We start from the raw sequence: 17,740 nt of genomic DNA on the forward strand, positions 1-17,740 counted from the left end.
CATCTTGGTCCTCCTCTGAAACTGCACTATAGGCTGAGCTTCAAAGGAGACTGTGATTTGTCTAAGATACTGCAATACTTTGGTATTACAGTATATGGTATAAGGAGGATCATCATGCTACATGGTCATTTTTGCTGAAAAATAAAAGCTGTAAAAACAAAACCAAAAAAACAATGGTGGAATTGCATTTTTTCTCAATTTTACCCCACTTGGAAATTTTTTCTTGTTTTTCAGAACATGATATGGTAAAACAAATGGTGTCATTCAAAACTGCATCTTGTCCCACAAAAAAACAACTCTCATACCGCTATATCGACAGAAAAATAAAACCGTTATGGCTCTTGAAAGTAGGGGAGCAAAAAACAAAAGAGCAAAAATGGCAAAAAAATAATTTTGTCACAAAGTAGGTAAAGGGCTGAGAGCAGGGTGTTATGATTCAGTGACCGAGGAGAATCAAAAAAGGTAAAAACTAGGAAATCCAGAGTGTCACCAGAGTGGTTGGGATCTCAGCCGACTACAGACCTCACACTGAAAACACAACTAGAAGTAGCCGTGGGACGTGCCTACGATGACCTAGTCGCCTCGACACAGCTGGAGAGCTAATTATTCCTTAAGGGAGAAAAACACGAAAAGCTGATCTGCCTCGGAGCAGTCCCCCAAAGATATAGATAGCCCCCAAACATATAAAACTGGGGAGACAAGATGAAACACAGTACACAGGTAGAAAACAGATTCAGCAAAGATGAGGCCCAAACTATCTATATAGGAAGGGACAGAAAAGAGCACTGTCTGCAGCCACGCAATACCCTAGAAAAGACTAACACACCTGATAGGAAAAAAGCTGAGACCACATGGCCTCTCCCCCACTATATCAGTACTCTGGTGTTACTGGGATCCAAGCAAAACACTAATATAGAGGAAGGACTAAAATTAATACCAAGCATGACAAAACACAAATACATTGCAGAATATGGAGCAAGGTACACAGACATTCCCAGCAGGGAATGATCCAACTCTACCCAGAACTCCACAAGCAAAATCAGGTAAAAAGCCTTAGTACCTCCAAATTAAACAACAGGAAAATAGAAACAAAGCAGAGGTGCAAGACCAAACTTATCTGTTAGGAGTTCAGGTAGAAACAGAAGATAGGGCAGGCTTCAGAATGTCCACAGCACCACAGGAAGCAACATTGATCACCGGCCCAGACCAAAAGAAAACTACTCAGTTATATAGGCCCAGTATGAACAACCTGATTCCCAATCACCATTAGCTGTCTGGCTTCTGTTAAGCAGACCAACTCTACTACCAGCACTGGCCACAAGAGGGAGTCCCAAACCAGAACCCAGTCCAAATGTGTTCACAACAGCAGGGCTCACAGGAGAAGGCATGTTCTTCTGACCTTCTGGGGGTGTGTCCTTCTCTCCTGTACATGACACTTCCAGCTTGTGATTGGTCAATGTTGTACAGGGGATAAAATCCATGCCCCAAAGGAAGAATCTTAAACTAAAATCTCTGCAGCACAGAAGAGAAATAAGAAAAAAATAAAAACTTTTACTGAGGTCCCTAGCCACAATTTCAAGATCTGGCCACTTTAGACAGCTGAAAGGTCCATGCTCATAGCGTCTGTTCCTTTCCTTCTCCTATACACGGCCTTGCTGTACGGCTGTACATTTCATGATCTATACTTACATTCATCCGCGGATTCCTTCAGTTTGGTTTCCCATTTAAAGAATAATTTTCGAATGGTGGTGAAAAGTTTCTCATTCCCCTCTAAGACCTCTTCTTCTCCTTGCGAGATCTGAGTGATTTCATCCACAAAACGTTTGATTCTCTGTGGAGAGATCAGGAATGGAATATAATAGTAAATCATCAGTGAGAGCCGGAGTATATAGAATATATATCTGTATGGACACATGGAGGACATCTACATTGAGATGATCGGATCTTACATCTATGAGAAATAGCAGCTTGTCTGACTCCGACTCCGGGACGCCGGCGCCGATCATCTCCACTTTCACCTCTGCCTTTTGAAGTTTGGTTTTGATCTGGTTCTCCAGATTTGGGATGCTTCTCTAAAACATACAAAGAAATGAATGAAAAATGTCCCTCATACACCCTGGGCCAAACCTCTACATGCACTAGATCCCATATTTATATATGAGAATATTACTAAAATGCTCTCACTAGCGTCTAAGCTCCTGAGCACCTTTTGGTCCAGTGGTATATCTCATGGTCCATGATGGTGAAGGAATTTCTGATAGTATTCATGGTCCTACAAAGTGTTTATGAGTCAAAGTTTAATATCCCTCGTGATCTGACTCACTAATAATTTGTATTATGTCTGATGGTTTAGGATTGTGAAAGGGTTAATGATATTATTTATGATCATCTATTAATTCATTTTCTTAACTACACTTACAACTATAAGCAACTTTTAATAGTACATAAAAAATAAAGTTTGTGATATGTTTTATTACAGAACAGTTCCTCAGATCACTTGATAAAATCTGTACAAATGAACCAGATAAGAGATAACACCTTCACTGAGAGATCAGGTTACAGCTGCTGTCCCGAAACGTCACGGAGAGATCAGGTTACAGCTTCTGTCCCGAAACGTCACTGAGAGATCAGGTTACAGCTGCTGTCCCGAAACGTCACGGAGAGATCAGGTTACAGCTTCTGTCCCGAAACGTCACTGAGAGATCAGGTTACAGCTGCTGTCCCGAAACGTCACGGAGAGATCAGGTTACAGCTTCTGTCCCGGAACTTCACTGAGAGATCAGGTTACAGCTGCTGCCCCTGGAACTTCACTGAGAGATCAGGTTACAGCTGCTGTCCCAGAACATCACTGATAGATCAGGTTACAGCTGCTGTCCCAGAACGTCACTGAGAGATCAGGTTACAGCTGCTGTCCCGGAACTTCACTGAGAGATCAGGTTACAGCTGCTGTCCCGAAACGTCACAGAGATCAGGTTACAGCTGCTGCCCCTGGAACTTCACTGAGAGATCAGGTTACAGCTGCTGTCCCAAAACGTCACTGAGAGATCAGGTTACAGCTGCTCTCCCGAAACGTCACTGAGAGATCAGGTTACAGCTGCTGTCCCGAAACGTCACAGAGATCAGGTTACAGCTGCCCCTGGAACTTCACTGAGAGATCAGGTTACAGCTGCTGTCCCAGAACATCACTGAGAGATCAGGTTACAGCTGCCCCTGGAACTTCACTGAGAGATCAGGTTACAGCTGCTGTCCCAGAACATCACTGAGAGATCAGGTTACAGCTGCTGTTCTGCGACTTCATTGAGAGACCAGGTTACAGCTGCTGTACTGGAGCTTTACTGAGAGATCAGATTATATCTGTGTCCTGGAACTTCACTGAGATCAGGTTACAGCTACTGTCCTGGAACTTCACAGAGATCAGGTTACAGCTGCTGTTCTGGAACTTCACTGAGAGATCAGGTTACGGCTGCTGTCTCGGAACTTCACTGAGAGGTTAGGTTACAGTTGCTGTCCAGAACATCACTGAGAGATCAGGTTACAGCTGCTGTTACTAGAACTTCACTGAGATCAAGTTACAGCTGCTGTCACTGGAATTTCACTGAGAGATCAGGTTACGGCTGCTGTCCAGAACATCACTGAGAGATCAGGTTACAGCTGCTGTTACTAGAACTTCATTGAGATCAGGTTACAGCTGCTGTCACTGGAATTTCACTGAGAGATCAAGTTACAACTGCTGTTCTGCAACTTCACTGAGAGATCAAGTTACAGCTGCTGCCCCTGGAACTTCCCTGAGAGATCAGGTTACAACTGCTGTTCTGCAACTTCACTGAGAGATCAAGTTACAGCTGCTGCCCCTGGAACTTCATTGGGAGATCAGGTTACAGCTGCTGAAGAAAACAGGGTCCACAGCACCCTGGTCAAAACAATAAACTGCCTTTGTATTCAACACACAATCAGCTGTATAGGGACGTACGTTCAAAAGCAAGGGATTACTTGATATAACATACCATAAGAAAAAAAAAGGATGACAGCGTCCCACTGAGTGAAATTTGTTCCATATTTATTTCATGCTTGAAAAAGACTAAACCGGTCGAAACGTTGCTGTTTGTTCATCCAATGGAATAAATATGGAATGAATTTCACCCAGTGGGATGCTGTCATCCTTCTATTCTTATGGCAGGTTACGGCTGCTGTCCCAGACCTTCAACGAAAGATCAGATTACAGCTGCTGTCCTGAAACTTCACTGAGGGATCAGGTTACAGCTGCTGTCCCAGGAACTTCACTGAGAGATCAGGTTACAGCTGCTGTCCCGCAACTTTCCTAAAAGATCAGGTTACAGCTGCTGTCCCAGAACATTACTGAGAGATCAAGTTACAGCTGCTGCCCCTGGAACTTCACTGAGAGATCAGGTTACAGCTGCTGTTCTGGAACGTCACTGAGGGATCAGGTTACAGCTGTTGTCCAGAAGCTACTGCCCCTGGAGCTTCACTGAGGCATCAGGTTACAGCTGCTACCCCTGGAGCTTCACTGAGGGATCAGGTTACAGCTGCTGCCCCTGGAGCTTCACTGAGGGATCAGGTTACAGCTGCTGCCCCTGGAGCTTCACTGAGAGATCAGGTTACAGCTGCTGCCCCTGGAGCTTCACTGAGGGATCAGGTTACAGCTGCTGCCCCTGGAGCTTCACTGAGGGATCAGGTTACAGCTGTTGTCCAGAAGCTACTGCCCCTGGAGCTTCACTGAGGCATCAGGTTACAGCTGCTACCCCTGGAGCTTCACTGATGGATCAGGTTACAGCTACTACCCCTGGAGCTTCACTGAGGGATCAGGTTACAGCTGCTGCCCCTAGAGCTTCACTGAGGGATCAGGTTACAGCTGCTGCCCCTGGAGCTTCACTGAGGGATCAGGTTACAGCTGCTGTCCCTGGAGCTTCACTGGAGGGATCAGGTTACAGCTGCTGCCCCTGGAGCTTCACTGGAGGGATCAGGTTACAGCTGCTGCCCCTGGAGCTTCACTGGAGGGATCAGGTTACAGCTGCTGCCCCTGGAGCTTCACTGAGGGATCAGGGTACAGCTGCTGCCCCTGGAGCTTCACTGAGGGATCAGGGTACAGCTGCTGCCCCTGGAGCTTCACTGAGGGATCAGGTTACAGCTGCTGCTCATGCAAGTGCAGTCAAAAAGTATGTTCTGTGCTTCTCAGTAAGAAAATAAATATCAGTTACTGCCCCCCATAGTGGTACAAACTTTATAGTTATAGTCTCTTAAGAGGTATAATACTTGGCAGATACTCTTTAATTTAGCAGGCACTTTCTATTGAAGAGGAAAAAAACTGTTGCAATTTCACAAGTCTTTAGCTGAAGACTGATGGTGTGGCTGTGCTCAAAGAAGGTTTTGGGATGTTGGCTAAACTTATGTGCCTCCAAAATACTAAAATATGTAACTCTCCCCTACAACATAACCTGCCTAGGCCTCAAATTGTGTAGCAGATGCAGCAACCACCTATATAAAGTTGTCCAGGCTTGAAATGGTACAAATTGATTTGCAGGACTGAGTGCAGCTGCCTGGCGGGAGCCCATGAACCATCTCTCAGCTGATGGCATCCACAGCTCCTCACCACTTCAGGTTTTTGCACTTGCTAAAGCCATGACCCTGCTCAAGTGTCCTCCTGACCACTTCCAAGTCTTACTTTGCAGTGTGTATGCATTTCATTTCATGGTTATGAAATGGGGACACCATATTAACCAGTGTGATCCATAACTTATGACACTACTATTTATAGAGTACTCCATTTGCTCTTGGTGCTCCTTGCACCTTCTCACAGGAGGAGGATCCCTACAGATACTCACCTCGCATCAGTCACCTTCCTGGTCCGGCACGTGACCTTCCCGTCCCGAGACTCTAGTAGCTTCTGCTCAGGTATAGAAGAGCAAGTACTTTTACTAACTAGTTAAAGCCTATACAATGCTTCTGATAACACACAGTCCCTCGATTGCTCCCTATGGTGGCGTGGCACACCCACCTGTTAGACATGTATAACTTATTCTAATAGAGCAGACTTACTGAAATATGTTCCACAAGTTCAACAGTAAGTTTTTCTGCCAGCAAGGAAACAGTAGCGCGTCGCTCCTCTAGAAGAACCCTAAAAAAATACACAAAAAACTATATTATTCTAATATGGCAAAGGGGCCTTTGGGTGCAACTATTTAAATTCTGTAATCCCCCATTATTCCGCACCTATAAGTTCTCCTAATGGAGCCCATCTCCTAATCCCTCATTACGGATAGAGATAGTATATTTGCATTTTACCCAAAATGTTCATGATCCTCGAAGAAGGTTTGCTCATTTTGGAGGGCGGTCTCCAGGGAGGTGTTGTTCTGGATCTCGCTCTGCCCCCGACACTTGACTATCATGTAGCCCTTCTTAAGCTTGTACACCAGATTTCGGACGACACTTACGACTTCTTGTTCAGATCCTTTGTCAACTAAATCTGGTTTAGTCAGGATCCCTAGGAATAAAATCAGATTTGATAAACATGTGTTATCTATATAGTAACTACAGCACTGCAAAAAAAACCAACCCAAATCCACAAGAACTCCTGCTCTTGTTCTAGTGTCTCTCTCTCTTCTCCCCTTCTTCCCTCTCTCAGTGTTATTGATAGCAGAAGGAAGTGGTTAAACACAGATTTACACATTGTGTAGAGGGGAGAAAGCATGTACAGTCTCAGGGAGGGCAGAGAATATAAGCACTTCTGGAGAAAGCACATGAAAAGGAAATAAATGATGGATATTACTGGGAGAGACACACAGAGCTCACATCCAGCCTATATTACTGGCAGAGACACAAAGACCTCACATCCAACCTATATTACTGGGAGAGACACACAGAGCTCACATCCAGCCTATATTACTGGGAGAGACACACAGAGCTCACATCCAGCCTATATTACTGGGGGAGACACACAGACCTCACATCCAGCCTATATTACTGGGAGAGACACACTGAGCTCACATCCAGCCTATATTACTGGGAGAGACACACACAGAGCTCACATCCAGCCTATATTACTGGGATAGACACAGGCCTCATATCCAGCCTGTATTACTGGGAGAGACACACAGATCTCACATCCAGCCTATATTACTGGAAGAGACACAAAGACCTCACATCCAACCTATATTACTGGGAGAGACACACAGAGCTCACATCCAGCCTATATTACTGGGAGAGACACACAGAGCTCACATCCAGCCTATATTACTGAGAGAGACACACTGAGCTCACATCCAGCCTATATTACTGGGAGAGACACACACAGAGCTCACATCCAGCCTATATTACTGGGAGAAACACTCAGACCTCACATCCAGCCTATATTATTGGGAGAGACACACAGAGCTCACATCCAGCCTATATTACTGGGAGAGACACACAGACCTCACATCCAGCCTATATTACTGGGAGAGACACACAGAGCTCACATCCAGCCTATATTATTGGGAGAGACACACAGACCTCACATCCAGCCTATATTACTGGGAGAGACACACAGAGCTCACATCAAGCCTATATTACTGGAGAGACACACAGAACGCACATCCAGCCTATATTACTGGGAGAGACACAAAGACCTCACATCCAACCTATATTACTGGGAGAGATACACAGACCTCACGTCCAGCCTATATTACTGGGAGAGACACAGAGCTCACATCCAGGCTATATTACTGGGAGAGATACACAGAGCTCACATCCAGCCTATATTACTGGGAGAGACACAGAGCTCACATCCAGGCTATATTACTGGGAGAGATACACAGAGCTCACATCCAGCCTATATTACTGGGAGAGACACACAGACCTCACATCAAGCCTATATTACTGGAGAGACACACATAGCTCATATCCAGCCTATATTACTGGGAGAGACACACAGACCTCACATCCAGCCTATATTACTGTGAGAGACACACAGACCTCACATCCAGCCTATATTACTGGGAGAGACACACAAAGCTCACATCCAGCCTATATTACTAGGAGAGACACACAGAGCTCACATCCGGCCTATATTACTGGGAGAGACACACAGACCTCACATCCAGCCTATATTACTGGAGAGACACACAAAGCTCACATCCAGCCTATATTACTGGGAGAGACACACAGACCTCACATCCAGCCTATATTACTGGGAGAAACACACAAAGCTCACATCCAGCCTATATTACTAGGAGAGACACACAGAGCTCACATCCAGCCTATATTACTGGGAGAAACACACAAAGCTCACATCCAGCCTATATTACTGGGAGAGACACACAGAGCTCACATCCAGCCTATATTACTGGGAGAGACACACAGAGCTCACATCCAGCCTATATTACTGGGAGAAACACACAGAACTCACATCCTAAAGTTAAAAGTTTAGTCATGGAAGAACTTTCTCAAATTTAAGCCCTGGAATTAAAGCTGTAAACTCCTTCAACACCATTAATGGACTCTGCTCTACAAAATTTCAATATTCCAATTTGTCCTGAAGAGTCTCGTTTTGCGTATTTCATGTTGAGCCACTTAAGGTTTACTTATACTTTTCAGTAGTACTAGCATTGTACTCCGGCAGTAAGATGACTACAGCTTATAATGTAATTACCCAGCGTCCGCTCTCCCTTAGGATCCACCTGTCGCGCCATTTCGAGAGCTTCAGTGGTGGCAATGTCCACATTGCTAGGAACCACAGCCAAATTGATGGTCTCCTGCCTTTCTATGTACTTCTTAATCATCTTCTTGATCTGTGAAAATGTGAAATGTGGAGATTCTTAGATTAGTATGCATAGATCAACGTTACAAAAGTCAATATTAGTTTGGGGCACAGTATAGACACTTTTGTCTTGATGAATGTCAGTAGGTAAAACTCTCATCTGGGTTACAGACCTAAAGGGACATATTGAAAGTGTGAGAAATTTTGAAATATTTCCCCAAAGCATTAGTACCTGAGGTCACTCTGCTTACCTGTAGTCCAATGTCTTGAGGTTGGTCGGCTACGGCAACTCTTGTTATTCCAGGAAGATCGAGAAGTGTCAGGTCTGGGACATTTGGAGACTCTATATCAAGGGTAATGAGCTCTTGGCTGACTCCTTTTCCATTACCGGCCATAAAGTTTTGGGCTAGAAGAGAATATTATCTCGTAAGACATCAAAAATAACAGAGAAAGTAAGATGTGACCTTAGTAAAGTGGATATATCTAGAGATGGAAGATCTGTCCATCTCTTGAGAGCAGTGGTCACGTTGTCGAAATTCCATTCTGGCAAGAGCAATTTATAAAGTTGAGTTGTACGGCCTCTAGATGTCGTTGTTTGTTTCAGCATAGATAGAATTTATCCCCTAAGGTCCCAGTTTGTCCGTGGACCTAGATGTGTTAATACTGAATTTATGTATTGTAGCTTGGAAATAAGCAAAAGGTTGGAATGTTAATGTTGGGGACTTAGGTCTATGTTCTTGTAAACAAGAGATTTGGTTTTTTTGGTGGTATGATCCCAGCTTTGTGCCATTTATAAAATATCAAGTATTCTCATCCATGTTGGATATTTGAATTATAATATAGTGATATATAAAGGAGGTCTAAGAGGTAACATCAATCCTTGTAGAGACTAAGGAGACTTGTAGGCCATGCAATGCTCCTTGGGGAGTTAAATATCCAAGTATCCTTTTCAGAGAGGTAGAGGCCTACATCACAGATGCCACCTATTGGGGATAGCAACCTAAAAAGTCAATATTGACCCTTTAACGAGCCTTGCCACATGACTTAGGATAAGAAGCCAAACCAGACACGAGTTTCAGGGTATTTGGTCCTCATCTGGAAAGTAGACATTTGATTTGGGTGGATGAGAGGCCTCTGACAGGGGTATCTGCAAATGCCATGATCTGTATATGACATTTGCCCAAAGGACTGCCGGTAAATGTTGGGTGTGAGCTGTAAGTACCTAGTAAGCAGATCTATTGTACGAAAGGTCTTTGCGCACCATCAGGATCCAGGTTTCAGGTGTGATTGTCGCCCCCCCCCCCCCAAGTCTGTCAGATAAATATAAGCACATTTCATACATGTCATTACATTATTACCTTTTCGGATCTCCTTCTCCACATCCCCTGGATTTTTTAGGCCCTCATTCTGCTCTCGATAGCTTATTTTGCCTTTCCACGGAGAACCCTTTTTGGATTTTTTCAACTTGAGTACAAGAGGGCACCTTGTCACAATGCCTGTGTGAAATATCAGATATAATGGAGTAAATATAACATAAAATTGTTCTTACAGTTATTTTTCACTGTTTTTCGTCACGTCAAGATCCGTGATGCACAGAGCCATGTTTTGGGCAGTGGTACCCATATAGGCCTCAAAGAGCGTGATCAACATTACTACAATATCACATTTTCACCATAGGTTAGGGGGGTATGAGGTCATCTTTTGCACGGTTAAGGAAAATATGTGACCTGTCTAATGTTTTTTTTTTTTGTAAAAGGACATTTGTCACGATGATCAGGGGCTTCTAGACTGGTCCTCAGGCTAGGGGGGCCCAAGCTATCCCTTATCTCAAAGTTACCTCTGAAGGTGAGGATGTCACTTACCTGACCCTGCTCTTGACCAGGCCTGACCTTATACCCACCTCCCCCCTACACAAGGGGAGGGCCGGGACTGTAGTGTGATAAAACCAACAGAGATAGAGAAACAGGGGAAACCAAAATTATATCTTACAGCACCCTCACACAAGGAAATAGGAGCAGGGAGGAAACAACAAAATGACGAGAGAATTACACAACAACTCCAAGTACCACACAATATAATCTCCAGCAGGACTAGAACACAACAGCGCACAGACCAACCCAGCATAAAACTAGAGTCGGCATGGGAAAACCGAATCCACCATCTTAAAAAGGCAAGGAGTTAATGTGAAGGCTTCCAACAACATGTGATCCCAGAGGTAGCCAGCAGACTAGCAGAGGTTCACTCTTGCTAGCCTGGCCATTAATGAGCACACAGCTGATTGATGCCCAAGCCTGCCTGTGTAACTCAAAAACACCAAAGAAACCATACCATGGAGTGTCAGAATCTGTAGTGTGAACAGTGTCTGATGCCGCCAAGACACTCGGTGAGTTTTGAGCAAACCTCCGTATGACAACATTGTTCCGTCATTGCCTGGGGGAACGTTTAAGACCTGGGACAATTTTAGCCTTTAGAATTACCAAAAAATATTTCACATTTTTCTTATTACTATTCTGGATAATTCATAAGTTAAGACTTCAGGTTTTCACCAAGGTTTTTGATTTGAGCCAATATATTTGAAGATATCAAGTCGACTTTCTTTCCCCAAGTTCACTTTTGACAGTCTCCAAACTGCCACAGATAAATAAAAGTATCATCAAATACATGCTTCATCCTTGAATTCGGTAGTACAATAGCTGTTGCCAGCTTTTCCTTCCATTCCTTGCTTTTGGTCAGAAATTGATAGGATTTGGTCACGTAATGTTAGACCTTATTTAGATATATACAGTACAGTAGGTATCATATGACCAAACCATAATACTGTGACCCGTTCTTACCGCTGCCTCTGGGAAGATTGACTCCAGACAGAGCTTCCAGAACTGAACTTTTCCCAGAGCTCTGATCACCGATCACAGCGATCACTGGTAATGCCAGATCCTTCTCCACTCCCAAAGTCCTCAGGGAATCAATAAGGTCAATACACGGACGGATTTTGGATTCATACTGTTGTCCTAGGACGTTGTCAGGTTGGGCCTTTAATAAAAAAAAAAAAAGAAATAAAAAATAGGAAGTTAGCGGAGACAAATCTGTGAAATTTATGGAATTACATTCCTATGCAGGACCTACAATTCGGTGGTGCAACTTGAAGCTCAACGGCTCCAATGGAAGATCTTCAACACTGCCCAACTATATTGGGACTTTAGTATTATTGGTCCAATCAGAACTTTTGAGCCCCTCATTCCCTATATTTTAGGGCCCCGATGTGACTGAACCCCTGCACCTAGAATGTCCCAAGTCTCATCTTTTCGACAGATCAGACACTTTCCCTGGCATATACAGTATCTTGCAAAATTTGATTGTGAATCCAAAAGACATTTCACGTTCCACCCTCAATCTGTCTAAAAACGCCCCCAAAATAAGACCCATTATATTTTACTTTGGAGCAGTTGGTATATATGATTTGATGGTAGTATCCTGAGAAGCTGGTACCAACACAACCACATTCCCCAGAACACAGCACCAGCCACAGGACTCCCAAGTTCAGTGCCAAATACATGTACTTTACCAAATGCCTGCTAAAGAGTCAGCCAAAAAGTTTGTCACCATATGCCAGTCACATACCCTATGTATGGTGCCCACACACAAAGTTCTGCCATATTCTCTTTTCAACCCAAGTGTTGACAAGATAACACTTGCTTGTTACGCAGGAGCTCGACATTCCTTCACACGAAGCAAAGATTGACTTGGATGCCCCACTCCGGAATATGAAAACTCGAGCCCAGGCAGAATGGTTGTTGGCATGGCATTACTCCACCATCACCTCCCTCTAATTAGTGAATAATACAGCACTGACTATATCTCTCCTATCAAAGGATATATATGTTGTAATTACTGCCACTTTCCGAGACTTTGATCAAAGTTAAGAGGGGATTAGGGTTCAATTTAGCTGAATTCAAGACACTTGGGGGGCAAGTAGCTATAATTTTGTCACAAGCACTGTAATATTGATCACTATTAGTGATGACTGAGCATACTTGGCACTGATCGATGGTTGAGTATCGGGGTGCTCAAGATGCTCGTTACTCGGCCGAGTATTGTGGGTGCTTGAGCGCCATTCTCAAGGCTTCGCCCTGCATGTTTGTGGCTGTTAGACAGCCAATCAACATGCGGGGATTCCCTGCCATATACCGTAGCCATGTTGGCTACTGGTATTACCGTGATTGGCCAGCTGCATTGCATGATTGGGTCTTATACATGAACAATGCTTCATAGTTCACTCTTGGTCAGGCTTCACTATGCGATACCCGGTGAATGTGCAGAGCACAGCCTGACCGGGAGTCACTTATGAAGCGTCGTTGTCAGAACTAGGCTCCATAGCTGTTGTACTACAGAATTGGTGGACATCGTGGAAACACCATTGACTACTGTCATGATTCCTCTGTGCAGAGCATCTTGAAGACCAGGAGATGCTCTGCGGCACCTTCCTGAGCTACTAAGCTAGCAGGTTAATTGACAGCAAAGGATTCCATGTTGGTGCTGATTACTCAGGTGTTTTACCTTCCTGTTAATTGTTCAGGCTTCTTTACTGAGCATGCTCGCCCAGAACCTTGCTAGTTGTATTTTCTGGTCCTGCAGTTGTGCTGTTGGCTTGTATCTCTGCTAGTGTTCTGATCTTTGTTTGCTGACCCCGAACTGTTATTTGACTTCTCTCTGCCCGCTCCCTGTTCGTGTTGTGACCTCCTGCCTTTGGACCTCAGACCGTTACCTGACCACGTCTCTGTTTTCTCCCTGAACCTATTATGTGCTCTCCTGGACTTCTGACCCTCAGATTCTGACCTGACTACTTTTCTGTTTACTCATTGCGATCATACGTGTCCTCCTGTTACCAGACCCCAGCTTTCCTCACTATTCTTCCATCTATACTATCTGTAAATAGTGACTAGCAACACAACTACGCTGGAGCTGCGGTGATTTTTTTTTTTAATAATAAATTGGTGAAAAAGGGACAGTATCTTGTTTTTATTTCTTTAGCACTCTCTTTTTTATGTCTTTCAGGTTCCCATTTATGGACTACTTTAGATCTGCATGTTTTTTTTGTTTTGTTTTCAATAAATTGGTGAACCAGGGCAAGAGCTGGTGAGTGTTTTTTAAAATAAAATATTTTTTGTATGTGTGTTCCTTGCTCTTTTTACTTACTGAGTTAGTAATGGGGGTGTCTAACAGAAGCCTCTCCATTACTAACCACTGGGCTTGATGCCAGCTGACAATTCACAGCTGACATCAACCTACAAAAGTATTACCTCGATTTCCACTGCATCAGGGAAACCGGAAAAAGCCGGGCAATGCGCCAGATTTGGTGTACCTAATAGATGCACCACTTCTGGGGCAGCTATGAGATGGTATTTTTAGGCTAGGAAAGGGACAATTTCCATGGACATTCCCAGCCTGATATCAGCCTCCAGCTGTCTGCTTTACCTTTGCTCCTTATAAAAAATGGGGAAGACCCTCCCACATATGTTTTTGTTTTTTTTTTAAATTAATTATTTATTTATTTATTTAGTTCACAGCAGCGACCTGGGAGTCCAGGCTTCTTCACCCTGCTGTTTCTATTCCATTTCAGTCATTTTCCAGCCCACTCCTTCCCTCTTGGAAAGGTCTTCTGGAAAAATGCTCGAGTAGCATTGACTTCCATTACACTCGTTAATCGAGTCAAGCCAGTCCCAGCGTCAAGCAACGAGCTCGAACATTTTCATGCTCGCTCATCACTAATGACTATATAATGGATGAAGATATATACTTACCATTACACCTTCAGATACAGATATCTCAGAAGAGGAGCCTAGAAAAGCATATAAAGTTCAAAATCCATTAACATGTAGTCTATAAGCAACAAAAATAATAAATCTGAGTCATCTAAAAAGAAATCTACCTCCATTAGCTACCGGCTCCTGTGACGTCCTCTCGGCAGCTGGTGGTAACTCTTCCATTGGTATGATAGCTACCGGGGCTGGAGTGCTTCTGTTTTGGCTTGCAGGTGGTGAAGGAGATGTTGTCTGTGGCGAAGACATCAGACCGGTGGATGGCTGATAAGCTGGTGTTGTGCTATAGAATGAAAATGATGGAGCTGGCACCTCTGATTTCAGTTGCGAAACTAGTGAGCTAACTATAGGTTGAGTTGCAGGTATCGAACCAAAGGAGCTCGGGGAACTGAACGTAAAGACAGATCCATTTTCATTAGTCTGCATTGTGTCGTCTAATAAAAACATAAAATAAGAGATTGGATCACAAAAAGAAAACACCTTCTGTAATTGCTAAAGGTCCAAAATGTTGACATTTCTCTTCATTGTGGCTTGTATTAACCAAATCTAAAGTTTGGAGATATTTTTGTGGTTGGCCATTTGGCCCTACACAAGGTTTAATACTCGTCATTCAGAGTAACCGGGATCACCTGGCCCTTACATAATAGTCGGACCCAAAGGTCCGGCAGGAGACCGCCATGTCACTAGGGTCTATTCTTCATAAGATAAATCACAAATTACCTAATAAAACTTGACTACATATCCTATTTGTGCAGTGATAGTGGAAAATCGTGTGCTATGTGCTCTACAAATGGATGGAGGGCTTTGTTTACTACAGTCAAATTAAATCAAGGGTTTTCTTTATGCACCATACCCTTCAAAAAGACACTCCTATTTTTGTTATCATCTGTTGATAATGTATCACTCAGTGAAGAGCTCCCATAGCTGGACATCCCCACCTTTGCACCCTGTAGTTTTGAACATATGATAGAGCACTGTAGCAACAGTGTCTCTGCAGAGACGCCGACTTACTCCACACCCCCGGCTGAGTCACGTCCCCCCCCCCGCACTCTCCCAGCCATCCACGTGTGTTGCTGCCTCCTTCTTTCCCTACTGGGCCCTGAAAACGCCGCACAGGATTTCCAGGGTTGCCCCTAAGAAGAATTGCGCAGACCGGCCCTCTTCTTAAAGGACTGGTGCTTCATTTACTGGAAATTAAGGTACCTACCCATTAGGGGAGGTGCCTGTGCAACGCCTTTAGTCAGTCATCAGTCTGCTACCTAGCTAGTTGTCAGGTTCTGAGCTTTTGCCCTCTTATCCCTGTGTCTGTCTCCAGCACCTGCCTTCCCATACTTGTCTGTCCCTGCTGTGCCCACCAGCATTTCCGCTTGTCTAGCCTGCCTCAGTCCCTCTGCCTGTACATGTGTCTGCCCCACCTGTCCTGGGGGTCAGCTGCCACATTCCCGGGTATGGCCCCCGGGAATGGTACTCGGCGTCTGCCTTGTGGTGGGTGCTTAGTTAAGCCCCTCCCATTGCAGCTTAGCTTCATTCATTTCAATGCCCTTACTTACAATAATAAACATAACCAAAGGTTACAGATAGCACTTTTCAAAAAGAAGCCATCCATGTTTTCTGGACAACCCATTGAAGGCCCAAACGAGTCCACAATCTAAAGGGATTAAAGAAAGGCTAAACTGTCATAGCAAAAAACTGGAAATTTAATAAACCAATGGAGTACCAGCTTAAGGTATAGCTCCCCAAAAAATGTGCTCTTTCCCAACCTTCCGCCACCAACCCAACTGGTGAGATGACCCCAAGAGGACTGAGCTAGATCAATACCATCTGAAAATCTATATTCAGAATGTCTAATATCTCACATTCTAGGATATTGATTTAACCATTCTGAGACATTTCTTTGGTGTCCTCCTTCTTAGGGGCGAGATTAGCAGACTTGGCTTTTTTGAAGCCATGTACGGCAGTAGGATACAAAGTGGTCACCTACACACTGTATAATCTACAACAGCTCTGACTGAAAAGCCAACATTTGCCTCTACCAATGGTACACAATGCTTGGGCTCTATGCTCCAACATGGGAACGGCCCTTGCAGGAAAGTTATGTTGTTCTGGACGACTAAAGGTCATAACTAAGAGTGACATATTTACATCCTTGTTGTCTCATGTCAGCCCTACAATTTGAAAACTGTTATTTTCCGCCATATTAGGACCAACAGGATCCCCCATATATTTTGTAGACACTCTAGATCACGTAAGCATAGGAAAAATTGTGCAGATTTTTACACAATGGAATCATTTGCACTAGTGAATATTGAGAAACCTTCCAACCAGCTCCTATTGTATGCGGCATCTGTTTTGCCTTGTCCATATCAATGTCTCTGGGACACCGGAATGGTTTGTCTATTGATTCCCTATCCATGTGGACTAAGTAATAATCATCTACGTATTGTCTATTCCAGATATTCCCTTTTATGTTCTCCGGTGTGTTCCAACTAAGGGAAGATGTGGTACATATTAGAGATCGGTCTATGTCAGAGGGTCATCTGTCTCTGTCCCACATGTGCCAAGGGACATTATTAAAGATTATAGAACTTTGTGGGGTTATGGATGAACAGGACTTATGGAGCTGATAACCGATCAAGTTTGAGTGACAGAACCTGTCGGATATCTTCAGTGTTAAGTGATCCTACCCTATGACGTGAAACATTTCCCATGTCACACTCACCCATTAGAATTTCAGATGGTGATCCCGGTGTGGAGTGATCTCCGACCATTCCCGCCTCACAATGCTGGCTGACACTTTCCACAGAGACTGGGCTGCAAGCCATAGGGGCACAAACATAATATTCAGCTCCAGAGACCCAAGACTGAGGAGATTTAGATCTGGTGCGATGTGGGGATCTGTTGTGCAAACTGTGATGTGGGGAGTTTCTTTTCCGCCCATGAGGTGGGGATTCGTTTTGATCCTTGTCATGCGGGGATCTTGGTGGTGGGGACTTGGGGTCGGTGCTGCTGCTGCTGGAAGTCCAGTCAGGTGAAGTGGGTGCCGGCATATAATGATCGTCAGAAACTATGCCACAGTCATGAAGGGGAGATTTGGCAGAGGTATGCTGCGGGGCTCTGTCCTGTGTATTAGGTCGTTGTGGTGTTGGTGACCTGTAGTTGGTACTTGGTCTTC

At 44.2% G+C, this 17,740-nt stretch overlaps 1 protein-coding gene across 1 annotated transcript in view; it reads right to left on the bottom strand.

Moving 5' to 3' along the window:
• The window catches only part of LOC142290890 (interferon-induced GTP-binding protein Mx2-like), a 30,797-nt gene extending 15,800 nt beyond the window's left edge, over window positions 1-14,997 (bottom strand). Inside the window, exons 1-10 of the mRNA XM_075334957.1 lie at window positions 14,679-14,997; window positions 14,551-14,588; window positions 11,587-11,782; window positions 10,111-10,248; window positions 9,004-9,158; window positions 8,645-8,783; window positions 6,301-6,499; window positions 6,055-6,133; window positions 1,950-2,072; window positions 1,690-1,831 (exon numbers count right to left, since the gene is read on the bottom strand). Coding sequence (XP_075191072.1) covers window positions 1,690-1,831; window positions 1,950-2,072; window positions 6,055-6,133; window positions 6,301-6,499; window positions 8,645-8,783; window positions 9,004-9,158; window positions 10,111-10,248; window positions 11,587-11,782; window positions 14,551-14,588; window positions 14,679-14,994 — 1,525 coding nt within the window. The 5' untranslated portion in view covers window positions 14,995-14,997. The remainder of the gene's footprint in view (window positions 1-1,689; window positions 1,832-1,949; window positions 2,073-6,054; window positions 6,134-6,300; window positions 6,500-8,644; window positions 8,784-9,003; window positions 9,159-10,110; window positions 10,249-11,586; window positions 11,783-14,550; window positions 14,589-14,678) is intronic.
• Window positions 14,998-17,740: the final 2,743 nt, after the last annotated feature.

Source organism: Anomaloglossus baeobatrachus, chromosome 2 (assembly GCF_048569485.1).
Source record: "Anomaloglossus baeobatrachus isolate aAnoBae1 chromosome 2, aAnoBae1.hap1, whole genome shotgun sequence".
Lineage (NCBI taxonomy): Eukaryota > Metazoa > Chordata > Amphibia > Anura > Aromobatidae > Anomaloglossus > Anomaloglossus baeobatrachus.